Genomic DNA, 26,855 nt, shown 5'->3' on the forward strand with positions numbered 1-26,855 from the left:
CCTTACTCAGTTATTGTTCTAAAATGTTAGTCATGCTGAATAATTTTAAAAGATGAGTTTGCAAATATGCCAGTTCCGAAGAAGAATCATTTTCAGCTTAAAGTGTTCTGACCTGAATTTTCGATGTAGAGGTGCCAGCGTTGGACTGGGGCAAACACAGTAAGAAATCTCACAACACCAGGTTAGAGTCCAGCCAGTTTATTTGATAGTAATCTTACAAGCTTTCGGAAATGGTGTTCCTTTGTCAAGTGTGTGGAAGGAACCTGGTGTTGTGAGACTTCTTAGTCTGAATTTTTGACCCATTGGACATGCATTTGGCAAGCCTGGTAGTAAATGTGAAAGGTGTTCCTAGCCCCATTTAGCCCCAGGCTAATTAATGGCCATCCAGTGTGAAACTTGCTCGGTGAAATGCTGCCTGGAAGAGCAGGAAGAGGATAGGCACCAAGAAAAGGGAGGTGTGTGGGCTTGTGCTTCTAGTGTGCACCCTCAGGGGTCAGCTGCTGCAGAGCTGTCTTCGGGAGTTGCTTACCTGTGAAAAATACATATTGATGTTAAAACTATGCTAGAAGTGTCTAGGCAGCACAATTGTACATATATCTCAGTCCCCAGATACATTTGCTAATTTTGCTTCAGCCCTGACAGTTCATCCTTGCCCTAGATTCAAATTGCAGCTAAAATATAAAGGCCGCTTGGCCAACAACCATAAAAGCAGACAGACCTCATAAAATTACATTCAGTTGTTAGAATGTAACCAATGACAAATTTGTATTGGATGTAATGTGACCAAAGGGGACAAGTTGTAAGGATCAGTTGACCCACTAAAACATGGACTAATCACAGAGTGATGTAATAGAGAGCTGACCAACTGATCACTATAAATAAGGACTATGTAGAATTGTGGGAAGCTTGGAGTGGCTCAGGATGAGGCCCCAAGTTTGGAGTAATGATGTTTCTTTATTAAACCCTTTCTTTGATTTATAAGTTGGAGTAAGTTTTATTGTTGTTTCATTAGCTGCATTTTGAATAATTCCTTCTGAAGAAATACAGTTGGCCCCTTAATTAACTAAATAGCCTGCTTGATTATTGGTGCGTGTGCTACCACACCTCCCACATGCCTACTAACTGAAATATTGTACTCCTTTCAAGTCCAGGTGAGCATCTGCCTGAACAATGTAATGCCTTGGCTTGTTTTTCTCCCCACAGCTACTGCCAGACCTGCTGAGTTTTTCCAGCACTTGTGTTTTTATTTCAGATCTACGAAATATGCACTATTTTGTTTTTATTGTCAATGTGTCAAACTGATTGATACTTCAACTCATGCCTAACTAAAGCTTGCCTTTATCAGCTCCTCACCTTTTGGTTAAATCAGTAATTGCACTCTGCATTTTACGTTGTTCATTGACAAATGACAGGCATGGTAACAAATCAAATTTATTTGCTGGTGAACTTTATATTTCAGCAGACTCCTTTGATCCATTTGGTGCTGCATTTTCAACAGCTAATACTGATCAAACTGAGCCAGATTTATTTGGACAGTTTTTTAGTCCTAATGCTCCTACTTTTTCATCCACAAATGGTATGCCTCATCCATCCTCAAGTTCAGATTTCTTCAGTATGGGTAAGAATACCTCGATTTTATTTAATTCTTCCTCTATTGTTTGTTTTGGACTTATGATCTGTAAACACAGCCCCTCTATTGAATAACATATCTGCTGTCCATTTTATCTTCATATTTCAAGTACTGAGTTTCTTACCATCCCTATTTAATGTTAAAGACCATTATCCTGTCCAGTAGAGATATTGCAGTGAAAGTTTTTTGAATTCAAATTCCTCACCACTCAAATAAAATTTGCACGAAACATTGTCTGTAATGTACTGAATATTTAAAACAGAATGCATTTTTAAAATTTCTGGTTTACAGAGTCTGTTATGGATCTGTTATATTTTAGTTACAAATTAAAGATATCAATATTGTCAAATGCATGTTTGTTTGAATAAGAACTGAAATTTGTTTTTAGTAGTGTATGATTTAGCAGTTAATTAACTGTCCTGATAAAATATATTAATTAGTGTTAGTTTTAAAGAAGTGCTTATAAACAGACAGAAAACATTCTAGTCTATTGCCTTGAATATCTTAGAATGATTCAGGGCGGTAGAGGGACACAGTGGTTAGCACTGCTGCCTCACAGCGCCGGAGATCTGGGTTCAATTCTGGCATTGGGCCACTGTCTATGTAAAGTTTGCACATTGTCTGGGTGGAATTTGCACATTGTCTTTGTGGGTTTCTTCTGGGTGCTCTGGTTTCCTCCCACAGTTCAAAGATGTGCGGGTTAGGTTGATTGGCCATGATAAATTGATCCTAGTGTCAGGGGATTAAAGGGTAATATGTGGGGCTATGGGAATAGAGCCTGGGTGGGATTGTGGCTGGTGCAGACTTGATGGGCTCAATGGCTCTTTCTGTACTGTAGTGATTCTGTGATTTTGTGATTCAACTTATTGTCCAGGAACTTCAGAATAGGAGTAAGCCATTCAATTATTTTAGTCTGTTCCATCATTCAGTTAGATTTGGCTGATCTGTGCCTCCACTCCATTTACCTGCCTTTGATCAATATCCCTTGATATTCTTACCTGAAACAAATACAATTCTACTGCCATTTGTGTGAATAAGTGCTTCATGATTTCACTCCTGAATTTTCTGGCAATTTTAAGACAGCCTCTTGTTTGCTGGATTCCCCTACCAGAGAAAAGAGATTCTCTGTATCTATTCTTGTGTTAACCTTTTAGCATTTTTAATATCTCAGTTAGACCCCTTAATCATCTTTAATGGAATACAAGTCAAGTTCTTGCAAACCTATCCTTGAAATTTAACTCTTCAGCACTGGTATCATTTGTAACTTTACACAGAATCTTTACTTGGTGTTATCGATTAGGAGTAAGGTTTTGGGTTTCTTGACGTTTCTAAACACTATAGATCTTGTCACATTCCACTTGAAATTCCCCTTCAGTAAATAATACTTGCACAGTTTAATCCTTTATTTCTTTAATTTACTGATGTTCAAAGTAAGTGAGTGCTTGACCAAAGCTGATTGGTCTTATTTGCTCTCAAATTTGTAAGATGTGAAAAATCCATAAAACTTAAAACAGACTTGAATATATAGTGAACTGTGTGAGAGGAATAATGATGAGAAGACATAAAACGGTTGATGGAATGGACAGTAATGTGGCAGGTGAAATTTAATGCAGAGAAATGTGAAGTGATACATTTTGTTTAGAAGAATAAGGAAAGCAAATACAAGATCATAGAAACCCCACAGTGCAGAAGAAGGCCATTCAGCCCATCAAGTTTGCACCAACAATAATCTCACTGAGGCCCTATCCCTATAATTCCACATATTTACCCTGTTAATCCCTCTAACCTATGCATCCCAAGACACTAAAGGGCAATTTAGCATGGCCAATGCTAAACAATGCTGAACGTCTTTGGATTGTGGGAGGAAACTGGAGCACCTGGAGGAAACCCACGCAGACACTGGGAGAATGTGCAAACTCCACACAGACAGTGACCTAAGCCGGGAATCAAACCTAGGTTCCTGGAGCTGTGAGACAGCAATGCTAAACACTGTGCACCATGTTGCTTGATTAAATAAAGGATACAATTCTGAAGGGGGTGTGGAAACAAGGGGGGTGGTGGGGTTATATGTGCACAAATCTTTGAAAGTGGAACAGCAGGTCAAGAAGAAGTTAATAAGCCACAAAGAATCCTGTGTTTTATAAACAGGGGCTCAATGTACAAATGCAAACAGATTGTAATGAATCATGATAGAACACACATTCCAGCTCAGCTAGAAACATGGTTCCCAGGATGAGGAACTTCATTTAGATTGGTGAAGATAGAACCTTTCGTTAGAGAAGGGAAGGTTGAAAGATTTGTTAGAAGTGTTAAAAATCAAGAGGTTTCTGGACAGAATGGAGAAGAGGTTGACAACCAGAGAATATCAATTTAAAGTGAATGACCAAAGAAGCAGAGGCGACATGAAAGCTTTTTTTACACAGCAAGTGATTAGGATCTGGAATACAGCTGGAGGTAGATGCAATTGTGCCTTTCAAAATAAAACAGTTAATAAAAATTTGCAGGACTGTGGGGAAATTACAGGGAGTGGGACGAGCTGAGTTGCTGTCAGAGCTGACACAGACACAATGGGCCAAATGTGCCTCTCTATACTGTAACCATTCTATGATATATAAGTCTTCATTGTTGTTCTCAGGGGACCTCACCTAGAATGCTCTTTTTTGTTGCTTTTTTAAGATATTTTGCAAAAGTATACATTAAAACATGTAAAAATGTATAACTTTTAGGTAATAAAATGCAAGGAGCATTAAAATTTGCACCCTCTGTCTGTACTGAATACAGATTTTAAAATGACATTTGTAGGGATGCCTTGCTGTAGTTCATTGAATGTTTAATGATTATTTTGGGTATAAATAATCATAGTGCCTTTTAGTACCCTGAGTGTTTTAATGATTTTGAGAAAATGTTTGCATTAGCACACATTAACCAATTATGCTTACTTCTAGCAAATGCACCACCTGAGTTACCCAAAGTATCATCATCTGCCAGTCAACCTGACCTCATGAGTGGCTGGGATGCGTGGGCTTCTAGCAGCAATACAGTTCCCCAGCAGAATAATAAGACTGCATTTGGAGCTACAGGTCAAAGTAATACATGTTTGTTTTAAAATATGCTTTCAATAAAACTGCTGCTTCTTTGCTATCTTGTGTTCATGCCTTTTAAAAAAAAGCAACTTGAGATGAGGCATCATTGCTTTGAAAATGCACAACTTGAATTGTTCCCATCTTGTGATCAAGGATTTTTGAGACTTTATAGCTGAGCCCTGGGTAGAAAAAACAAATCTAATTGAACCTGCTGATCATATAGTTGACTCAGCTATTCAATCATATTGAGGTTTATTTAATTTATAATTTCACTGAATGTGGACATCACTGACAAGGCCAGCATTTATTGCCCATCCCTTTTTGCTCATGAGAAGGTGGTGCTGGGATGTCTTCTTGAACCTCTGCAATTCATGCGAAGTTGGTACACTGATTTAAAAATACATCATCAGCTTTCTGGTTATAACAGGATAAAATTAACTAAAGCAATAGTGTTTTATGATGCTTATCACAACCTCAATGTTCCAAAACGTGTTATAGCCATACTTTTGAAACGTCATCGGTGTTATAATGAGTGAAATATGCCGGCCAATCTGAACACAGTTAGGTCCCACAAACAGCAATGAAATAAAAGACCAGATAACTGTTTTTGGTGATTTTGATTGAAGGATAAATATTGGCCAGAATGGGATGCTGGGAGAATCCCATGTTCTTTGAATGACATAATGAGATCTTTGATGCCCACCTGACAGGGCCTCGGCTTAATGTCTCATTTAAAAGACAGATAATGTAAATATGTGACCAATTTACCACAGAGGAAGAGGTAGATAAGAGACCAATTCTGTTGGTTGTTTGGAATAAATCATGAAATATTATTAGAAGCATTAAACTTTACCAATGTAAGCTTAAGTAAACTTTTGACTTTATTGATTGAGTGCACAATATCACATGGACTGCAGAGGTTCAAGAAGGCATCTTACCACCACCATCTCAAGGGTAATAAGGCATGAGCTGATCTTGACTTTATTGTTTGTGGAAATACATTTATACCTGTATACCACAGTGTCAAAAGTACCATCCACACTATACCAGAAGCAGTGTTTTTTTTAAAAGCCCCTTTTGCTGATGTGATGAATTAGCATTACTATTACATTCGCTCATTTGCGTCATGTTAGTTTTGATCATACAGATATATATAGTCACTTGAGACCTGTTCTATGTTTTGACTTACAAGTTAATGCAATATAACCTGTATCATTATTATTGACTTTGTATGATACATAGCTGCTAATCTGTATGTAACTTATGCTTGATTGTTTCTCATGTAGGCTCAACATTTACTGCAACATCAGGTTCTGCCTCCGGTCCTTCATCAAGTATGTCATTTAGTCATTCAAAGTCACAGAGCTTCGACCCATTTGCTGACATCGGTAACCTTGGTTCCAGTTTACCAGGTAATGTCCTGAATCATCAATGCAGAATCCGTATTTTATCTTTGATCCAGTTAATGAATCCTTGCTGCTTTTGGGGGCTTGCATTTATTCATTCATAGTTGGTATGCTAAGTACAAGATCTAGCAAAGGAACTGATATTGATGAGATTCATCTGTTTATGATCACAATTTTTTTTTCCTGTTCAAATCCAGCTTGGATTTTAATGATGTCTGAACTGGGTGTCCAAACTATAATTCATGGGCCCTGTGACTTGTGGACTTGGGACAGGCATTGTGTTTGTTTGCCACAAACACAATGCCTGAGGTGCAGAATTAGGTTTGTGTATGCCAGAGACCATTCCTATTCTAATGGTCTTTTCTCACCTTGTCCTTTCTTCTTTTTTCTTGTCTCTCATGTTACATCAAGCATCCAGTTAAAGTTGTCAATGTTATCTACTTCAACCACTCTATTTGGCAATGAGTTTCACAATCTTACCAATCTCTGCATGAAGAGATACTAAACAATTATATATTGGAATTTTGTGAAACTGGAGGTATGGAAAGAGTGTTTCTTAATTCTGTTGCTTTGCTGTTGGAAAAATCTGAAATCAAAATGTTAAGTTGCATTACCTGAACCTTAAGTTATATGCAGATTATTGGGAATATTGATTTAAACTTTAATTGTAGACTATGATCCTAAGTGACCCATAAAAGAGAAAAGCATTCATATTCGCATTCTAAACTTGATAAACTGTTTACGTTTCTCTATAATGCATTCCCAGACTTGTTTACTTTATTCATTGTAATATCTGTCTTTGATTGTGTATTATCTTCTGTTTCTGTTATGGCGATCCTATTTTGTCATTCAGCTCTCCACTATTTGTTTACAAAATGATTATGATGGATAATAGGTGGAAAACTTGGCTTTAACAACAGATTGCATTTCTATAGCACCTTAAATCCAGTAAAATAACTGAAGGCAAGTCACAAGAACATAATCAGTCAACACCACACCACGTGTGGAGCTATTATGGGAGATGACCTAAAGCTTGGTCAAAATTGTTTTTAAGTAAGTTCCTAGAAATGAAGATGCAGAAAGGTTTAAGGAGGAAATTCTAGAGCTTCTGAGTTAGACAGCCACAACCACAGGTAAGGGAGCAAAATAAAATAGGGTGTACATTAGGCCAGATTAAGAGGAACAGAGATTTCTAATGTTGTAATGTTGGAAGCAGTTAGAGACATTGGGGCAGTCAAGCTCATGAACAAAAAGATAAGAATTATAAATTCAAGGCATCTATCTATAGGTTAACGAGAACAGGGGTGAATAGGATTTAATGCAAGTTAAGGTACAGTCATTGGAGTTTTGGATGAGCTGAAGTTTGTGGAGGGAATGTATAGTTTGACAAGATGCAACATTTTGTCACTTACATAGTTACATAGTATTTACAGCATGGAAGTAGGCCATTCATCCCACCAGTGCAAGCTGGTGTTTATGCTCCACAAAAGCGTCCATCCACTCTTCATTGAACCCCATCAACAATATCCTCCTATTCCTTTCTTCCTCATATGCTTATCTAACTTCCTATAAATGTATTCATGCAATTTGCCTTAACTACTCTTTATGATAACAAATTCCACATTCTGATCATTCTTTGGGTAAAGAAGTCTCTCCTGAATTTCCCATTGAATTTGTGAGTGACTTAGTTTAATGACTGCTAGCTGCAGTTTTCATTGCGAGCAGAAACATTTTCTTTGCATCTAACTTTTTGTTAATCTTTAAGACCTTTATTGGATCAACACTCATTCTTCCCCTTTTCTGGGAAGAGAGCCCCATCCTGTTCAGTCTTTGCTGATGATATGATTTCTCAATTCTGGTCTCATTCTAGTGTATTTTCTTTACATCTCTTTAGTGCTTCTGAATCCTTTTTGCTAAATGGGACCAGAACAATTTCTTTCTCTAATGTGATTGAAACAAGGCTCTACACAAGTTTAAAATAATGTATTGGCTTTTTAACTCTACACCTTTAGAAATGAACCACATGACTTTAAGTGATTTGTGCATCTGTATACCTCCCAGACCCTTCCATTCTACTATTCTATCTAGATATTCATTTTTCAAAGCATATATCCTGTCAAAATATATGATCTCACACCTATCTATTTTGAAGTTTTTGCAAACTACACACGTCATTAATATCTTCCTGTATTTTGTTGCAGTCTTCCTCCGTCTTGATTATCTCCCCCACCCACCACCCACCCAATTTGGTGTCATAGCAAATTTTGACATTGTACTCTTGAATCCAAATCATTTATGTGATTGCTAGGACTGACTTTGTTCACCAATGATCCTACCTAGTATAAAAGAGAACAAAAATGTTTGAAATGCTTTTATGTGCGGAGAAAACCTGGATAAGTAACAAATTGTACAGTTATTTTACCTTCATATCAATGATTGTTCTACAGGTTCCTTGAGTGGAGGGTTTACGGCTGGAGGAACATTCACTCAGAAACCTACCCAGCCAGCAATGGGCAGTGGTTCATGGCAGACAGGCAAAACACTGGGCAGCAATACCACCTCACGACAACAGGCACAACAACCAAAGCCACATCAGCCCAGGCCGGCAGCCCAGACCAAACCTAACTACAATTTGAATTTCAGTGTGATGGGAAGGCGAGAGGAGAGAGGCATCCGCGGACCTGGATTTGGTACGTTTTTGTTTTAGATTTCAGCTGTTTTTTCCCCTAAAAATTATTTATCAAACCTCAGTTTTTAAGGGAGGGGGAAAGAAACTATTTTTAAAGTACACAGAATTAAATATGGAAGGAGACCATTCGGCCCAACCAGTTCGTGTCGGTGTTTATCCTCCACACCAGTATTAGTTCTAATTCTATTATGCCCTTTATTTCCTTTTCATTCAATCACCTTTCAAATCTATTCGTAAATGTTGACACCATTTCTGATTCATTCACTAACTCCACAGTGCATTCTAGGCATAATATCATTACCCTCCATGTTTCTTCTTCCAAAATGCCTCACTTTTAATCTTAATTGTATGTCTCTCATGTTAGGCCTCTTATGATTGTTGCTCAGCCATCCCTTTGAGTCACTGTCTCTACCTAACCTCTCCCATCCTTTAATAATTGTAAACATCTCTCACAAAGCAACCTGAAATCTCTGTCCAAATGAAAACTGCCCCAGTGTTAGAAAAATATTTTTCTTAATATCACTGAATGTTGATCATGGAAGGATGCTTTCACAGTAGAATCACACTGTTTTTTTCCTTTCCTGCAGGACCAAAGCCAAAAGTTTCTGCAAACGACTTTAAGGATTTGTTGTCTGAGCAAGGATTTTCCAGCACAGTGGACAGAAAAGAGCCAAAGACTATTGCAGAATTACGAAGAGAAGAACTGACTAAAGAAATGGATCCTATGAAACTGAAGGTTTGAAGAATATATATTTGTGCAGTGACTTTGAATCTCTGAATTACTTTACTTTGTAACTTGTAGCACAGATTTCATTCTGCATTGATTATGTAGTTGTTGCCCTTGAGTTTACAAATGTTATCAGAATAGTTTTTTTGAGGTTGTCTCAGACCATCCTGGGTGCATGATAAATCTGCCGATTCCCTATTTTATTCTTAAAGTTCTGATAGAATAGCAAGGGAATCCCTGTTTTTTTTTACAGAATCACAGAATTGTTACAGTGCACAGGAGACTATTTGGCCCTTCATATCAGCATCGACTCTTCAAATTCATTTAATGCCATTCTCCCATCTTCTCCCTGTAACCCTGCATGTTCATCACTTTCAGATAGCAGTTGAATTTCCTTTTAAATGCTTTGATTGAACCTGCTTCCACCACACTTTCGGATGGCGTACTGCAGAACTTAACCAATCGCTGCATGAAAATGTTTTTTCTCTTGTTGCTCTCGCTTCTTTTGCCGATTATTTTAAATTTGTGCCCTCCCAGTCTTGATCCTTTCATGAGTGTAAACAGTTTCTCCCTTTCTACACTGTCCAGATTCCTTATGATATTAAATACCTCATCAAATCTCCCAAGACCCGCCTTTTCAACCAAGAAAAACAGTCCTAACTTCTCCAACATACCTTTGTAAGCAAGGTTCCTCATCCCTAAAACTATTCTTTTGCATCTTTTCTCCACTCTCTTTAATGCCTTACGTCCTTCCGAAAGTGCAGCACCCAGAACTGATTACAGTGCTCCTGCTGAGGCTGCAATAGTGACTTATCCAAGTTCAACCTAACCTCCTTTCTCTTGTACTCTCTCTCCCGATTAATTAAGCCTAGGGTACTTTAGCTTTAGTAACCACCTATCCTGCCACTTTTAGTGACTTAGGTTAGATGAATTGGTGATGCTAAGTTGCCTCTTAGTGTCCCAAGGAGTGTAGGTCGGGGGATTAGTGGGGTAAATGTAGGGGTGCTGACTCGATGGGCTGAATGGCATCCTTCTGCAATTGAAGGATTCAAAGAACAATACAGCACAGGAACAGGCCCTTCGGCCCTCCAGCCTGCACCGATCATGTGTTCCTAACTAGACCATCCATTTTATCCCTCTAATCCCAGTCTGTTCATGTGGCTATCTAGATAAGTCTTAAATGATCCTAGCGTGTCTGCCTCAACCACCTTGTTTGATAGTGCATTCCAGGCCCCCACCACCCTCTGTGTAAAGTACGTCCCCCACATATCTGTATTGAACCTTGCTCCCATTACTTTGAACTTGTGACCCCTTGTGTTTGTCATTTCCGACTTGGGAAAAGCTTCCAACTGTTCACCCTATCTATGCCCTATTTTATAAACTTCTATTAGGTTGCCCCTCAACCTCCGTCTTTCCAGGGAGGACAACCCTAGTTTACTCAATCTCATTCATATCTAAGACCCTCCATACCAGGCAACATCCTGGTAAATCTTTTCTGCACTGTCTTCAAAGCCTCCACGTCCTTCTGATAGTGTAGTGACCATAACTGGACTCAGTATTCCAATGTTCTGTATAACTGCAACATTATATGCCAACTTTTATACTCTATGCCCTGTCCAATAAAGGCAAGCATAACATATGCCTTCTTCACCACCTTTTCCACCTGTGTTGCCACCTTTAAGGATCTGTGGACTTGCACACCCAGATCCAGCTGTGTGTCTATACTTCTGATGGTTCTGCCATTTATTGTATAGCTCCCTCCCCCCTGTATTAGATCTACCACTGTGTACATTCTATGTACACCCAGGTCCCAATACTCTTGCGCCCCCTTTAGATTGTACCCTTCATTTTATATTGCATCTGTATTTTGTTCTTCCTATCAAAATGCAACATTTCATGTTTCTCTGTATTGAACTGCATCAGCCACCTATCTAACCTTTCAAAGTTTTGCATTATCTTCTTCACTGTTCATAATGCTTCCAAGTTTTGTATCAGCTGCAGACTTTGAAATTATGCCTGTACGTCAAGATCATTAGTACAGATCAGGATATATACCCCAGAGAACTCCACCACAAACCGTCCTCCAGCCCGAAAAACATCCATGAACTATGACTCTCTGTTTCTTCTGTCACTCAGCCTATTTCATATCCACATTGCTGCTGTCCCTTTTATTGCAAGAACTCTAACTTTGCTCACAAGTCTGTGTGTGGCATTATATCAAATGTCATAGATATCCATATATCAACAGTATAGCCCTCATCAACCTTCTGTGTTACCTCTCCAAAAAACTCTAGCAAGTTAATTAAACATGATCTTTCTTTAAGAAATCCATGCTGGCTTGCCTTAATTAATCTGCATTGATTTAATTTTATCCCAAATTATTGTCCAGAATTCTCCTGTCTCATATAACCTGTTGCCACTGCCAGCAGGAACAGAGAATTTGGCACTCAGCCAACTCTCTGTTCACTGCAATTGGTCAGGAAAATCCCAACTGCAGTTGACGTTGAAAAATTCTAGCCATTGTTTCTCAAGGTTTCTCCACCACCAAAGTCAAACTGATTGGCCTTTAGTTGCTGGGCTTATTTTTACACCATTTTTTGAACAAGAATGTAACATTTGTAATTCTCCAGTCCTCTGGTACCATCCCTGAGTAAGGAAGGCTGGAAAACTATGGTCAGTGCCTACACAATTTCCACTCTTACTTCCTGCAGTATCCTTGGATGCATCGCATCCGGTCCTGATACCTTATCAATTTTAAGTGCGGACCGCCTATTCAGTAACACCTTCTTATCAATTTTAAACACTGTGTCTGAATTACCTTCGGTTTCACCATGGACTGGTTAACATCTTCATGTTTGGCAAAAACAGATGCAAAGTATTCATTTAATACCTTGGCTATGCCCTCTGCCATCATGTATAAATCCCCTTTTTTGTCCCTAATTGGCCCTACTGCTCCACCTATCACCTTTTTACTCTTTATATGCCTATGGAAGACTTTAAGATTCCCTTTTATGTTGGCTGTCAGTCTCTTTTCAGAGTCCCTCTTGTTTGCTTTTTCACGTCCCCCTGAACCTTCTATATCCAGCCTGGTGTTTTAATTGTATTTTCTACCTGACATCTGTCATAAGCACATCTTTTCTTTTCCATCTTGATTTCTTCCTCATTTGCCATCCATGGAGTTCTGGATTTGTTTGCCCTACCTTTCTCTTCCAAGAGAATATATCTTTACTGCACAAAGTATCTCTTCTTTGAACGTAGCCCATGTTCAACTACTGGTTTTCCTCTGTCGGAGAGTCAGTGCAGACTTGATGGGTGGTATGGCCTCTTTCTGCACAGTAGGGACTTTATGGATTGTAGCTTTGACCAAATAGATTCTGTCTTTGATCTCTCTAAGGCAACCTTTTCCCCCCAGCACTGCAATGCTCTCTGTAATCAAAATCACTACCCCTCTACCTTTTCTTCTTTTCCCACCTTTTGTGAATACTTTGTATCCAGGAATATTTAATATTAAGTCCTGCCCTACTTTGAGCCAGTTTTCTGTTATAACCACAGCATCATAATTCCACAGGGCAATCTGCACTCTGTGCATTCACATAAGTGCTGCAGATTCATTATTTCAAATCCCAGCACAACAGCTGGGAAGACTTAAATTTGATCAATTAAATTAATCTGAAATAAAGAGCTTGTCTCAGCAATAACGCCTATGAAATTATGAGGTTGCCATAAAACCCATGTGATCCTACCACATCTAGTTATGAATGGTGGGGACCAAACAACTAACAGGAGGAGAAGGTTTCCAAAGTTCCCAAACTCAATGAGAGGGAATCCAACAGATGAGTACAAAAGAGGAGGCTGAAGCATTTGCAGCCATCTTCAGCCAGATGTGCCATGTACATGATTCATCTGTGCTTTCACTTGCGCTCCCCCGCATCACAGGTGCCAGTTTTCAACCAATTCAATGAATTCCAAATGATATCCAGAAATGGCAGGGCACATTTGTTACAGTAAAGGCTCTGCCAGCATTGTGCTTGTAGTGCTGAAGACTTGCACTCCAGAACTACTCACATTCTTCACCAAACTATTCAAGTAGAGCTATAACACTGGCAATTTACCCGACAATGTGAAAAATTGTCCAGATATGTTTAGTCCTCAAAAAGTCAACAAAATCCCGTTTTGCCAATTAGACTATAAAATTTAAGAGCAGAAATAGGCCACTTAGCCCATCGAGTCTGCTCGGTCGCTCAATGGGATCATGATTGATCTGATGTGATAATCCTCAAGTCTACTTTCCTGCCTTATTCCTATAACCCTCGATTCCCTTACTGAATAAAAATTTGTTCATCTCAGCCTTGAGTATATTTAACCTCTACAACTGAGTATGGTAAAGAATTCCACAATTCACTACCCTCTGAGAGAAGAAATTCTTCTTCATCTCTGTCTTAAAAGGGTGACCCCTCACTCCTAGATTCTCCCAAAAGAAGAAACACCCCTTCAGCATCTACCCTGCCAACTCCTTGAGAATCCTATATGTCTCAATAAGGCCACCTCTTTTTCTTCTAAAATCAAATGAGTATTGCTGCCCTATTAGTTTATCCTCAGTCATCAAAAACCAGGAGGTGCTGCTGTCAATACTGACAAGTCACATTTACTCGCTAATAACCTGTACACTGAGTGTGTGTTCCACCTGGACCACTTAGCTATAGACCTCATTACAGCCTTGGGTCCAAACATAACAAGAGAACTGAATTCCAGACGATGTGGTGAGGATGGCTGCCCTTGACATCAAGGAGTCCTTGTCAAATGTCAGTGAGGTCTGGAGTGGAAAGCTTTCTAGTAGCTGAAGTCATTTTTAGCTGCTTCTTCCAGAACTTCCTTTCCTCATAAGGTCGGAAGTGAGAATGTGCAATCATTAATAAACAATGTTCAGTACCATTTGCAACTCCTTAAATTCTGAAGCGGACCATGCCTACATGTAATAAAACCTGTACAATATTCAGGCTTCAACTGATAAGTGACATTTGTGCCACACAAGTACCAGGTTGTGACCATTCCAACAAGAGAGAATTTAACCATCTCCTTTGATACAAACTAACATTATCATTGCTGAAGTCCCGTCATCAACCTAGGGTTGCTATTGACCAGAGCCTGAACTGGATCAGTGTATAAATGCTTGGCTACAGGGGCGGGTCAAAAGCTGGGAATTCTATGGTGAATAACTCATCTTCCCAGAGTCTATCTACCATCCACAAGGCACAAGTCAGGATTGTTAAATGTTACTGACTTGGTTTTCTTCTCGGTGAAAGCCGGTTTATAGTTCTGGATTAAATTTTGGAAAACCCAAGTGATTTTTGTGCAATAACCTCGCTGCAAATACCTGGTGACCTTCCTCTCCTCTGCTAGTTTAATCATGCTATCTGAGACTAAGATGTCACATAATTATTTGACAACTTCTCAAAGGTTATTAAGAATACTGTAACTCCTGCCAATCTAAGATCGCTGTTATGAGTATTTGCATTGCATCACGCATGCAAGGAATGCCAATGACCTTTACTCCTCTATACCCCTGCGCATGCGTGAACAGTTCCTTCCTATCCTTTAGCACTGATTACTTTCAGGATTCATGTCAGGGATCAGACGATAGCTTAGTGGGTTGAAGTGTCTACCTAGTAAACAGGAAATGTTAAATTTGAATCTTAGTGCTGCCTCTGGCTCGATTACACAAATTATTAGCAAACCTTAAAATGCATGTGTATTATTTGATAAAGTTATGAAAGTCTTTCCAATTTCTGCAATGGTTTATTTCCAAGAATTTTATCTCAACACATTAAAACCTATTAATTTGTAACTTCATCTCTCACCGCTATAATCCAGAAAGGATACATGCTGCATGATAGCTGTTGGCTTTAACAAAGCTTATTAAATAACAAGATCATCAGATAGCTAGGCAATTCTGCCAAGACTATTAGCTTCCGCTGTGTGCGAGAGCCATAAGCTACAGCACCACAATATCTCAGTTCCAAATTAAACACAACTTCAAACAGCTCTGTGCAAAATGTTGGTTTTGCAAAACAGGAGAAAACACTGCTGTGATTATCTGAGCAGCAGCAGTTTTAGACTGGAATTTTCTAACTTTTCATGTCAATGGGATATTCCCATCTCACTGCGATGAACAGAGATTTCACTTCAAAATCTCCCTCTTCACTGCAGTGGATGCATGGAGTGAGTGGGCGGTAAAATTGTGCCCTTAGCCTTGGTTGCTGCCAGCCATTTCTGTCACTTGCTATGCTGTAAGGGGACACCATGGTCAACTGTGCATGCCAGGTATTTCTCAGCAAACACAGCCTCTTGAGATATATATCAAAATTTTATTTCTTTGCTAGATCCTTGATTGGATTGAAGGAAAAGAGAGAAATATAAGGGCTTTACTGTCAACGTTGCATACAGTACTATGGGAGGGTGAAACCAAATGGAAACCTGTGAGCATGGCAGACGTGGTACATCCAGATCAAGTGAAGAAAGTCTATCGGAAAGCTATACTTGTGGTCCATCCAGATAAGGTGAGATCAACAATATGTTATCGTCAGTCAAATCAACATGAATAAAGTTAAAAATCTGGGAATTTACTAATTATGGAAAGCATACAGTACTTTAGAAGATGTTGGAAAGAAAGTTGAATACTATGGTTGAATTTAAATTAATCTTTATACTGCGATAAACTACTTTTTACATGGGGGTTCACGAAGTGACTACAAAATCCTGATGGGACCCATCACATTTTTTGTGTAATAAGCATGCCATTTGCTTATAAAGCTCGAAACATACAATGAAGTAAAGCACACCATAGATGCTATGAACTGAGTGTTAATTTTTTTCTTACCTTTTAAGGCGACAGGTGAATCTTATGAACAATATGCCAAAATGATCTTCATGGAGCTGAATGATGCCTGGTCAGAATTTGAAAACCATGGGTCAAAGGCACTTTTCTGAAGTATAGAACATGTGAATGTAATTGATGAGACTGCTCTAAGTGCTTTGTTGGTTTGTTTTTATCTTCTGGAACAGCCACTGCAAAATGTCGTCACATCTTCAGTTGTCTTAAACGTCACTTTCAAGAAATGTTACTGCAGAACTGTAGTTTAAAACATATGGAGTTCTTAGTACAAACCTTGATTGATGTACTTCCTGCATCATTGAGATAATCTTTTTCTGCTACAGGGTAATGGCAGCATTTAGGCATCCTCTTAAAAACCACATTTTTATCTTTAAAATCATTGCAGTGAATAATCTTGAAACCTTTTTGAAAATGTAATGTTTTAACAGATGAAAATGTAAGGTGTTAATGTTGGAGAACGCTTCAGAGGAAGAATTAAGTAGTATGAAGACCACTTCTAAAAATGTACAGTGGTAGGCCTATTAAGTTTGTGACATGCCTTTAAAGGTTGGAGATGAAGTATTCCAGCTGGCATGTTCTCCCCGCCAGGCCATCTTTTGTAGTCTTTGTTCATGTTTGCCATACTTTGTCTGTAGTTTTATCATGGTTAGTTTTTATTGATTTCAGTTAACCGCCATCTTAAAGGTTATTGGTCAGAAGTGTTATTTGTTTTGTTAGCCTGTGTAAACTATAATTTATTTCTTTCTAAAACTTAATATTTCTTTCAGCAAGTCCACCTTTCTCATTTTCTTGTTGATTTCTGTAATAATGTAAATGTAATGTTTGTGAGTAGTTATTATGTGCTGTGAATTAGGGTGTTGACATCCTCCGAAGCATTATGTTTTCTGCTGCAGATTTGAAAGACTATTGAAAATGGTCGTGTTCCACACTCTAAGGTTTCACATATCAATGCTGCAATTTTAGCATGTGGGTCTTCAAGTGTCAGCCAACACCTGTGAGAGATGAAATGTAATAACTTGAAGTGAATGTTAATTGCTTTTGCCTTGTAAAAATTGAAAGTGTTTGCAATTTATACTCAAGTCACCCTTCAGTTGATAGTCCAATGAATGCCTTTCCACGAGGTGAAATTTAGGAAACATTTGGTTTGTCATGTATATAAAGGAGAACATCTCCTGAGTGACTTTCCGTTGAGATCCTGTTTCATATGGTTATCGTTGTCCAGAATTAACAGAGTAATTTTCTTTTCTTAAAAAAAAGTGCATGAATTTTGAGGATACTCAAAACTGATAGAATTACAATACTAAAGTTTGTTCTCTCCTGTTGTTGATGTAAATGCTGGTTTGAGTTCAACTGCAAAATGCTAAATTCCAAATCTGATTACAGTATTTTGCACTGAAATGGTTTGCAGTTCAGTAGATTTGGTGGATTTGTGTTTTAGTTCATACGGTGGTACACAATCGCTACACATTGTATTTAACTTACCCCAGAGACAAAACCATTTGACAAAAATCAAGTTTGCAAATCTAGATCAACCAAGCACAATTTTCTTATGAAAGTTGGTTACTGATGTAGCTACCTATTCAAAGGATGAGAATTAATTACTTGGCTGTTGGTCAATGAAGAAAGGCCAGAGAGGATCTGTATTACAAACACTTACAAATATTTGTGTATTAAAAAATTATCATATAATGTGGTATTCCCAATATTCCATCAGTATTTAAAAGTTAATCTTTAAATCATTTTTACCTACCTGTACCTTTTTGTTGCTCCATGTGTCATACTTCAGGCAGGAGGATAGAAAGATGCAGGTCCAACTTCTTCATTCCGGCCAACAGTACAGTTGCATCTTATAAAGCATGTCTCCCAGATTATTTATTTTTCTGGTCCGGAGACCAATTCTGACTACTGCAAGGGGATTTGTTTATCAGTCTGATCAAGACCTGAGAAAACTGTCAAGGATTAAATTTAAAGTATAAATTTAAACCCACGTGTTCAAAGTGGGTTGTCCTAGAGCTTCCACATACAACCCTAAATTACACAGTATTTAACAAAAAAAATTGTGAGGTCAGCCTAAAGAAAATGTGTGTTCCTTGCAAGAATTCTTTCATTGAGCTTTTCTGATAGATGTATACCAAGTAACCTTTTGCTTGAGAATTGCAATGAACAAAGACTATGATGTGGCTTATGAGATGGTTTCAATACTTAACTGTTTACATGTGCAGTGAACACTACTGTTGAACTTGAAACATAAACTCATATCACCAGTTTTGGTATTAATGTAAAAGGCAAGAGCTGAATTGCTTGCTGGGAGAGTACATGTCGAGATGGAAGCAGGATCTTGATTTTTCATTGCGTATTTGTATATATTGGCAGGTAATTGCTTAATGAAGGATACATAGTGTAATTTTACCTGGGAACTCTTAGCTGAAATAGCAAGTGATGTATATTAGGAATTTTCTATTGCTGGATGAGACACTCCTAAAATGGGAGGTAAGAAATTGGGCATTGCAGCCATTTAAGGCATTTGAAGAGTGAATTCCAAGTGCAAAATAAGATATGTTTGCTCTTCAATCGACCTTAACTTATGGAAAATAATGATTTGGTCGCACAATTACTTTTAAATCTAACATAGTCTTAATCTGTGTGATTCTTCTGGGATATATTGAAGGGACTTACAGAAAATATTCTTATTTTGGACAATTATCAGAAAATATGTTACACAAGTTGCATTTTTTAAATATGGAAATATTGTATTATCTATAGATTGTACAACATATATGTATATATAGAACAAAGTAAACTGAAACCTCTGACATTGCAAACAGGGCTCCATGTAATAAATACAATGTAGACTCTGTTAATTTAGTCACATAACATCTCTGTCTGGAAATATATGTGTCTTATCTGTGAATTGCATTTATGGCTAATAAAACAGATTGATTTACTTAGTAGTTCATTTCCTCCAATGTGTCAGTCATTTTGCATCAGACATGGCAAGATTTCTTTTTTAGTCCTGCATTGTAGTGACATATGCACAACGAATTGGATTAGTGATGAGTTAACTGTGATGCGCTTTTCATCTATATAATGCATTGTTTGTTCTGGATTCACATGGAAGAACAGTTAGTATTTTGCTAAAAAACTTTCTTTTGTTACTGTGATTAGATTTCCTTTACATTCTGTCTATCTTGATTTAACAAGGGCAAGAAGATGCACTGCAGGAGTTGCTGCAGTACAGAAATACTGATATTCTGCACTGTGACATTGTTAAATGAATAATAGATTTAAACAGTAACTTCCATTTTTGGAATGATCTGTATTATGACTTACACCTAAGGACAAAAGTGTCTTTGTACAATAATTTGACAACTGAAAACTTCGTATCTCTTTTGTTTTTTTCCTTCTCTTAAATCTAGCATTCATCAGTATTAACCCGTGGAGGGATTAATGCCATGCGAATATATTGCTTTCAATAGTCACACCTGAAGTTGAGAATTGATATGTATTATCAAGTGAAATGTAATATCTCAGTTCATGATTACTCACTTCCTATTGGTGTGAAAAATGATAGCTACTATACAATTAGTACATGTGGGCATGCTTGCTTGTATGGGTCTTAGGACATTCAGAGTTGTGAGTGTGGCCAAACAGGCCATGTAAAATGGCGATTTGTAAAACACTCTGGGACCATTGGGCAAGAACTAAAATGACAGGCTGCAGCCTAAAAGACAGAAGTAAATAGGCTGCAACCCAGACAAGTGAATACACAGGATATGGGTCATCTCCAGGACCAAAGAGACTTTCTGGTCAAACTGGGTTGTTTACCAGACATAAGGGTGCCGTAACCCCTTATTTAGGAGGTAGGTGTAAACCCTACGTGCCCCCAAGCACCTGCAGACATAGCCATTGGGGACACATTTGGTGTGGCTGCACCCAATTGGACTTTATCGATCAGGGTGATCAAGTCCTGATCGATTAATTGGCAATGACCAAAAGAAGCGCGAAACTCAACGGCGTATAAAGGGTGCTGCACAACCAAGAATCTCTCTCTCTTTCTCTCTGACCCCACGGACGAGCTACAACACCGGTGACCATTGCCAGAGATGACCAGCACGAGGAGAGCCACCACACGAGAAGGAATGAAGACCAGAGCCAGAGTGCCAGACCAGACCAAAGGACCAGACTATGCAGAGGATGACCAAGACCAGAGCGCAGATAAAGGCCGACATCTGCTTGGGTACTTGCCAGTCACACAAAGTTAAGTTAAGGTCTTCTATTGGACTTGAACACTCATATTTTCTGCAAAGATATTTTATTGTTGGCTGGGTGGGTAATTATTGATTGTCTTAAATAAATATTGGTTGTACTAACAAGACGTCTACTCGCAGTTATTTGTCCACAATATAAGGATTAATACAGACTGTGCAACAGGCATGACAATTGGCGACTCCTCTGGGAAACTGACAAGAAGTAACTTTGTTGCTCTGATATTGAATCCCACAGAATCTATATTAAATGATTATTTAAAACTTAGAGCCAACAAGTGTAAACTCTTCATTGGACAAATAAGTGCTTTTGGGAAATTGTTTATTGTGCATGCATTATTACTAACAAGGAGGATAGAGTAAACTCCATAGATTTACATTACAATCCGGAGGGATTAGGACCGGAACATAGCCCAAAGCCGTACCCGCAGGCCAATCAACTCCCTACCTCTTGTTGTTGAATATAGAATGGCAGGAAACAGCACAGAGACAGAGAAGTGTCCCATATGGTAAACAAAAATCAGGGAATTTATTAAGAAGAAAAGGTGGCCCCTATGAGCAGAATCTTGTGCCAATACTGAGATAGGAATGGGATCCCTAGGGCAAAAGTATTTGGATGATCTGAGGAAAGTTCAGGAAAAACAGGCATACAAAAGTGAGAAAGAAATTGCCATTGTGAGCTGCTTGGGACAGCTGCTGGGAACAGAAAAGGAGTTATACACAGTTTGGAACTGGAGAAATCAAAGCAAGCGCAGGAGGAAAAGGAGGAGGAGATTAAGAAACTAAAGGAACAACAGCAGGAGAGGATAGCGCAAATAAGAACTGAAAAGGACACAGAGGTGGATGAACTAAGGAGAACCAACCAGGCAAACGTATTACATCTGGGCAATTTTCAAACCTAGTATGAGAGAGCCTATCAACAAGCCCTGTGCATTCTCTTGGCCAAAGGTGAAGCCGAGCAGGCAGTAGCACAATTGGAAGCCAAGTGCACTGATCTGCAGGCAGCAATAAAAGTGCTACATCAAGCCTGTAAAGAACAGAGATAGACAACCACTGACCACTCCAAATGCCAGCGAGAAATTTCACAGCTGGAGTCCCTATTATTGATTCAGAACGGATTTATGTGTACCTTCAGGACAGTAGAAGAAGAGGAGATAGAGAATGCGGATTGGGGAGAGTTAAAGGAGAATACTTGACTTTACGTTACGCAAACTGAGGATTGGAGTCCACCACCATCTTTCCCAGGGGAAGTCATACCCACTGCGCCCCCAGATTCACCTCCAGTATCAATGCATCCAGTGACGACTGAATGTCGGGCAGGAGAGTCTCAGGCTCCAGCTGTTAAATACCTGACCCCATTTACAGTGGCATAATTGGCCGAAATTGCAAATAAAATCACAACCTCTGAGCCATTGGCTGATCCACACAGTTTCTTTGAGGATGTTAGGCAGTAGAAGATATTGCATGGGCAAGATGAAAGGGAAGAGGTGAAGCTGATAGTCATGCGTCGCTGGATTCCGGGGAAGTGCCGGAAGATTGGAAAATGGCTAATGTTACGCCGTTGTTTAAGAAGGGTGGCAGGCAAAAGGTAGGGAATTATAGGCTGGTTAGTTTAACGTCTGTTGTAGGTAAAATGTTAGAATCCGTCATCAAGAGGAAATAGCGAGGCATCTTGAGGGGAATTGCTTGATAGAGCAGACGCAGCACGGTTTCGTTAAGGGGAAGTCGTGTCTGACAAATTTATTGGAGTTCTATGAGGATGTGTCTAGGGCAGTGGATAGAGGAGAGCTGGTGGATGTGGTCTTTCTTGATTTTCAGAAGGCGTCTGACAAGGTACCTCACAAGAGGTTATTGCAGAAGGTAAGGGGGCATGGAGTTGGGGGTAGGGTGTTAGCGTGGATAGAGGATTGGTTGTCAAATAGGAGGCAGAGAGTGGGGGTTAATGGGTGCTATTCGGATTGGAGTGCCCCAGGGGTCGGTGCTGGGGCCTCAGCTATTTACCATTTATATAGATGATCTGGAGGAGGGAACCGAGTGTATGGTGTCGAAATTTGCTGATGACACCAAGATTGGTGGAACGGCAAATTGCACGGAGGGTGTGGAGAGTCTGCAGAAGGATCTAGATAGGCTGGGCGAATGGGCCAGGAACTGGCAAATGGAATTTAATGTTGGCAAGTGCGAGGTGGTCCACTTTGGTAGGAATAATGGTAGGAAGGACTATTACTTACGTGGCGAAAAACTGCAGCAGGCAACGGTGCAGAGGGACCTCGGGGTCCTTGTGCATGAGTCGCAAAAACCCAGCTTGCAGGTGCAGCAGGTGGTCAGGAAGGCGAATGGGATGCTGGCCTTCATAGTGAGGGGGATTGAATATAAAAGTAGGGAGATCTTGCTGCAGCTGTATAGGGCACTGGTGGGGCCGCAGCTGGAGTTCTGTGTGCAGTTTTGGTCGCCGCACTTACGTAAGGATATTTTGGCCTTGGAGGGAGTGCAGAGGAGGTTTACTAGGCTGATACCGGAGTTGAGGGGGTTGAACTATGAGGAGAGGCTGAATAAACTAGGCTTGTACTCGTTAGAGTTTAGAAGAATGAGGGGAGATCTCATTGAGACATATAAGATGATGAATGGGATGGATAGGATAGAGGTGGGGAGACTCTTCCCGCTCAGAAAGGACAGTAGGACTAGGGGGCACAGCCTCAAGATAAAGGGGGGGCAGTTTAGAACGGAGTTGAGGAGGAACTTCTTCACTCAAAGGGTGGTGAATCTCTGGAATTCTCTGCCCGTTGAAGTGGTGGAGGCTGCCTCGCTAAATATTTTTAAGACGCGGGTTGATGGGTTTTTGATAAGCGAGGGGATTAAGGGTTATGGGGAGAGGGCGGGAATGTGGAACTGAGCTACGACAGATCAGCCATGATCTTATTGAATGGTGGGGCAGGCTCGAAGGGCTAGATGGCCTACTCCTGCTCCTATTTCTTATGTTCTTATGTGCTTAAGCAAGTCTGTATGGTCAGCCCTGCCAGCCCCTCAAAATGTTGGGAAAGGAACCTTAAACAAAATTAAAGAAGTGATATTGACTGCAATAGGATTTAATAAAGGGGATCCTGTAGATGGGTTAAATAAATGTAGACAGAGGAAAGGGGAACATCCGACTGTCTTTGCCGGCCATTTACGGATCTACTTCATGGGAGTATATGGGGAATTAGATTGGCTGGATTGAATGAAGCTGATTCATCCAAATGGGCTAGGATATAAGAACATAAGAAATAGGAGCAGGAGTAGGCCATCTAGCCCCTCGAGCCTGCCCCGCCATTCAACAAGATCATGGCTGATCTGAAGTGGCTCAGTTCCACTTTCCCGCTTTCTCCCCATAACCCTTAATCCCCTTGCCCACCAAAAACCTATCTACCTGCGTCTTAAATACATTTAGCGAGGTAGCCTCAACCAGTTCTACGGGCAGAGAATTCCAGAGATTCACCACCCTTTGAGTGAAGAAGTTCCTCCTCAAGTCCGTTCTAAACTGCGCCCCCCCCCCCATCTTGAGGCTGTGCCCTGTAGTCCTGCTGTCCTTTCTGAGCGGGAAGAACCTCCCCACTTCTACCCTATCCATCCCTTTCATCATCTTGTACGTCTCAATGAGATCTCCCCTCATCCTTCTAAACTCTAACGAGTATAAGCCCAGTTTATTCAGCCCCTCCTCATAGCTCAACCCCCTCAACTCCGGTATCAACCTAGTGAACCTCCTCTGCACTCCCTCCAAGGCCAAAATATCCTTGCGCAGGTGCGGCGACCAAAACTGCACACAGTACTCCAGCTGCGGCATCACCAGTGCCCTGTACAGTTGCAGCAAGACCTCGCTATGAAGGCCAGCATCCCATTTGCCTTCCTGACCACCTGCTGCACCTGCAGGCTGGGTTTTTGCGACTCATGTACAAGGACCCCCAGGTCCCTCTGCACCGTAGCATGCTGCAGCTTTTCGCCCTGTAAGTAGTAGTCCTTCCTACCATTATTCCTACCAAAGTGGATAACCTCACACTTGCCAACATTGTATTCCATCTGCCAGGTCCTCGCCTACTCGCTCAGCCTATCTAGATCCCTCTGCAGACTTCCCACACCCTCCGCACAATTTGCCGTTCCACTTATCTTTGTGTCATCAGCAAATTTCGACACCTTACACTCGGTTCCCTCCTCCAGATCATCTATATAAATGGTAAATAGCTGAGGCCCCAGCACCGATCCCTGGGGCACTCCACTCGTCACCAACTGCCAATCTGAATAGCACCCATTGACACCCACTCTCTGCCTCCTATTTGACAGCCAATCCCCTATCCATGCTAACACCCTACCCCCAACTCCATGCCCCCCAACCTTCTGTAACAACCTTTTGTGCGGCACCTTATCAAACGCCATTAGTCTTGCACACCACAGGGGAAGGCAAGAAAGCCTGCACTAATTTTGACTCCACAGAGACCCCACACAATGAAGCATGGGTTCTCTGACGCTTAGCTCGAATCTGGGAACAGGAAATCTTTGGAGCCTCAGTATCATGGTCACAACGAGAGGCGAGAATCCTTCCAATAAGGGCTAGCCAGGGTCCAGTATGGAGAAACGAGGGTAGAGGGGATCACCAATACCAGAGAAATATAGCTCCACCTTACACAGCAGCCCCAGGGAAAGATAGAGGGACATGTTTCAACTGCGGGCAGCAGGACACTTCGCTCGAGATTGTAGGAGACTCCCGCCACCATATACATGGTCCACGAGACTACCAGAACCACTGGCTCCACCAGTTAGGGCAGCTCCTAGGTACGAGAGAGAACACTGCCCACCACCGATGGAAGGTCCTGGTCACCCCATGCATACCGTAAGTACGAGCCCATCACTGTATCCAACTGTCCCCACCTATGGAACCCTAGAAAGACAGTGCCTGGCCTCCTCAACCTGGATCTCGGACAGTGTAGGGAGACCCCTAATTAACGGCTAGGCGAGAGGCCACCTCGTAGAATTCCTTTGGGATATCGGAGGCTCCCGAACTACCCTAAATGTATCAAAATTAAAAACAGGCATCCCTTGGCCAACTACTGCACAATGGATTCACAGGACACGTGCAGGAGAGATGCATTACAGCCCCTGTACAGGTCCACCTAGGTAACATGGTGTTTGACCATCCGGTGGTGATAGTTGATCTTCCAAGTGCTGAACACATCCTGGGGTCCGATTAAATGAATAAATGTAATCTTTCATTTGATCCAGCTAATCGATGCATTTGGCAGATGGCTATGATTAGCAGAACGCTATTAATCATTTCAGTTGGGACATATGCTAATAGGATTAGCACAATTGGGGAATTCTGGTTTGATCCCTTAACAATTAGCAGTGATCCAGCCATCAGGGAGGTGCTTCAAAGAAACAATGGGGTGTTTGCGTGGCATAAACATGATTGTGGCCAGATACCTGGGGAGGTGTTAATTGAAGGGTCGGATCCGAAAACACAGAGACAATATGGTTTCCCCAGACAGGCAAAGACGGAGGTGGCCAAAGTAATTGATAGTCTATTACAGCAGGGAGTGTTGAGATGAGTGGCATCCACAAATAATGTGCCGATATGGCCTGTGAAGAAGGTAGATGGATCATGGAGGTTAATGGTTGACTACCGGGAATTAAATAAGGTTAACCTACTCATGGCCCCAACAGTAGCCACAAGTCCCGTCATCATGATGAGACAAGGAACCCAGGCAAAGATTTTCACGGTACTAGATATTAGTAACAGCTTCTGGTCCATCCCTTTAAAAAGTCTGACAACACCAGGTTTAAGTCCAACCGATTTATTTGATAGTACACTCACTAGCTTTCGGGGTTAGTCCCTTCGTCAGGTGAATGGAGAGTTCTGGCCTCAGACAGAGCATATAAAGCACAGACAGTTTAGAGATTACTGATTAGAATGCGAATCCTTACACCTAACCTGCTGTTCAAGACCTGAAGTGGCTGACAATGTGAGTGGAAGGAGCACTGATCACAGGTTACAGAGATGTGTATTGTCTCCAGACAGTACAGTAAGTGAGGTTTTGCAAACCCAGGCAAGTCACGGGGGTTACAGATAGTGTGACATGAACCCAAGATCCCTGTTGAGACCGTCCTCATGTGTGCAGAACTTGGCTATCAGAACTCT

At 40.5% G+C, this 26,855-nt stretch overlaps 1 protein-coding gene across 2 annotated transcripts in view; it reads left to right on the top strand.

Annotated features, from left to right (window-relative positions):
• Nucleotides 1–19,378, top strand: part of gak (cyclin G associated kinase) — a 118,720-nt gene extending 99,342 nt beyond the window's left edge. Inside the window, exons 22-28 of one of the 2 annotated variants that reach the window (XM_080188545.1) lie at nt 1,460–1,618; nt 4,576–4,716; nt 6,000–6,125; nt 8,567–8,809; nt 9,396–9,544; nt 15,916–16,092; nt 16,421–19,378. In XM_080188545.1, the coding sequence (XP_080044671.1) occupies nt 1,460–1,618; nt 4,576–4,716; nt 6,000–6,125; nt 8,567–8,809; nt 9,396–9,544; nt 15,916–16,092; nt 16,421–16,522 (1,097 nt within the window). In that variant the 3' untranslated portion in view covers nt 16,523–19,378. The remainder of the gene's footprint in view (nt 1–1,459; nt 1,619–4,575; nt 4,717–5,999; nt 6,126–8,566; nt 8,810–9,395; nt 9,545–15,915; nt 16,093–16,420) is intronic. The other variant, XM_080188546.1, reaches the window with a different exon arrangement.
• The last annotated feature ends 7,477 nt before the right edge of the window (nt 19,379–26,855 follow it).

This window comes from Carcharhinus amblyrhynchos, chromosome 5 (assembly GCF_965287045.1).
Source record: "Carcharhinus amblyrhynchos chromosome 5, sCarAmb.v2.hapA, whole genome shotgun sequence".
Lineage (NCBI taxonomy): Eukaryota > Metazoa > Chordata > Chondrichthyes > Carcharhiniformes > Carcharhinidae > Carcharhinus > Carcharhinus amblyrhynchos.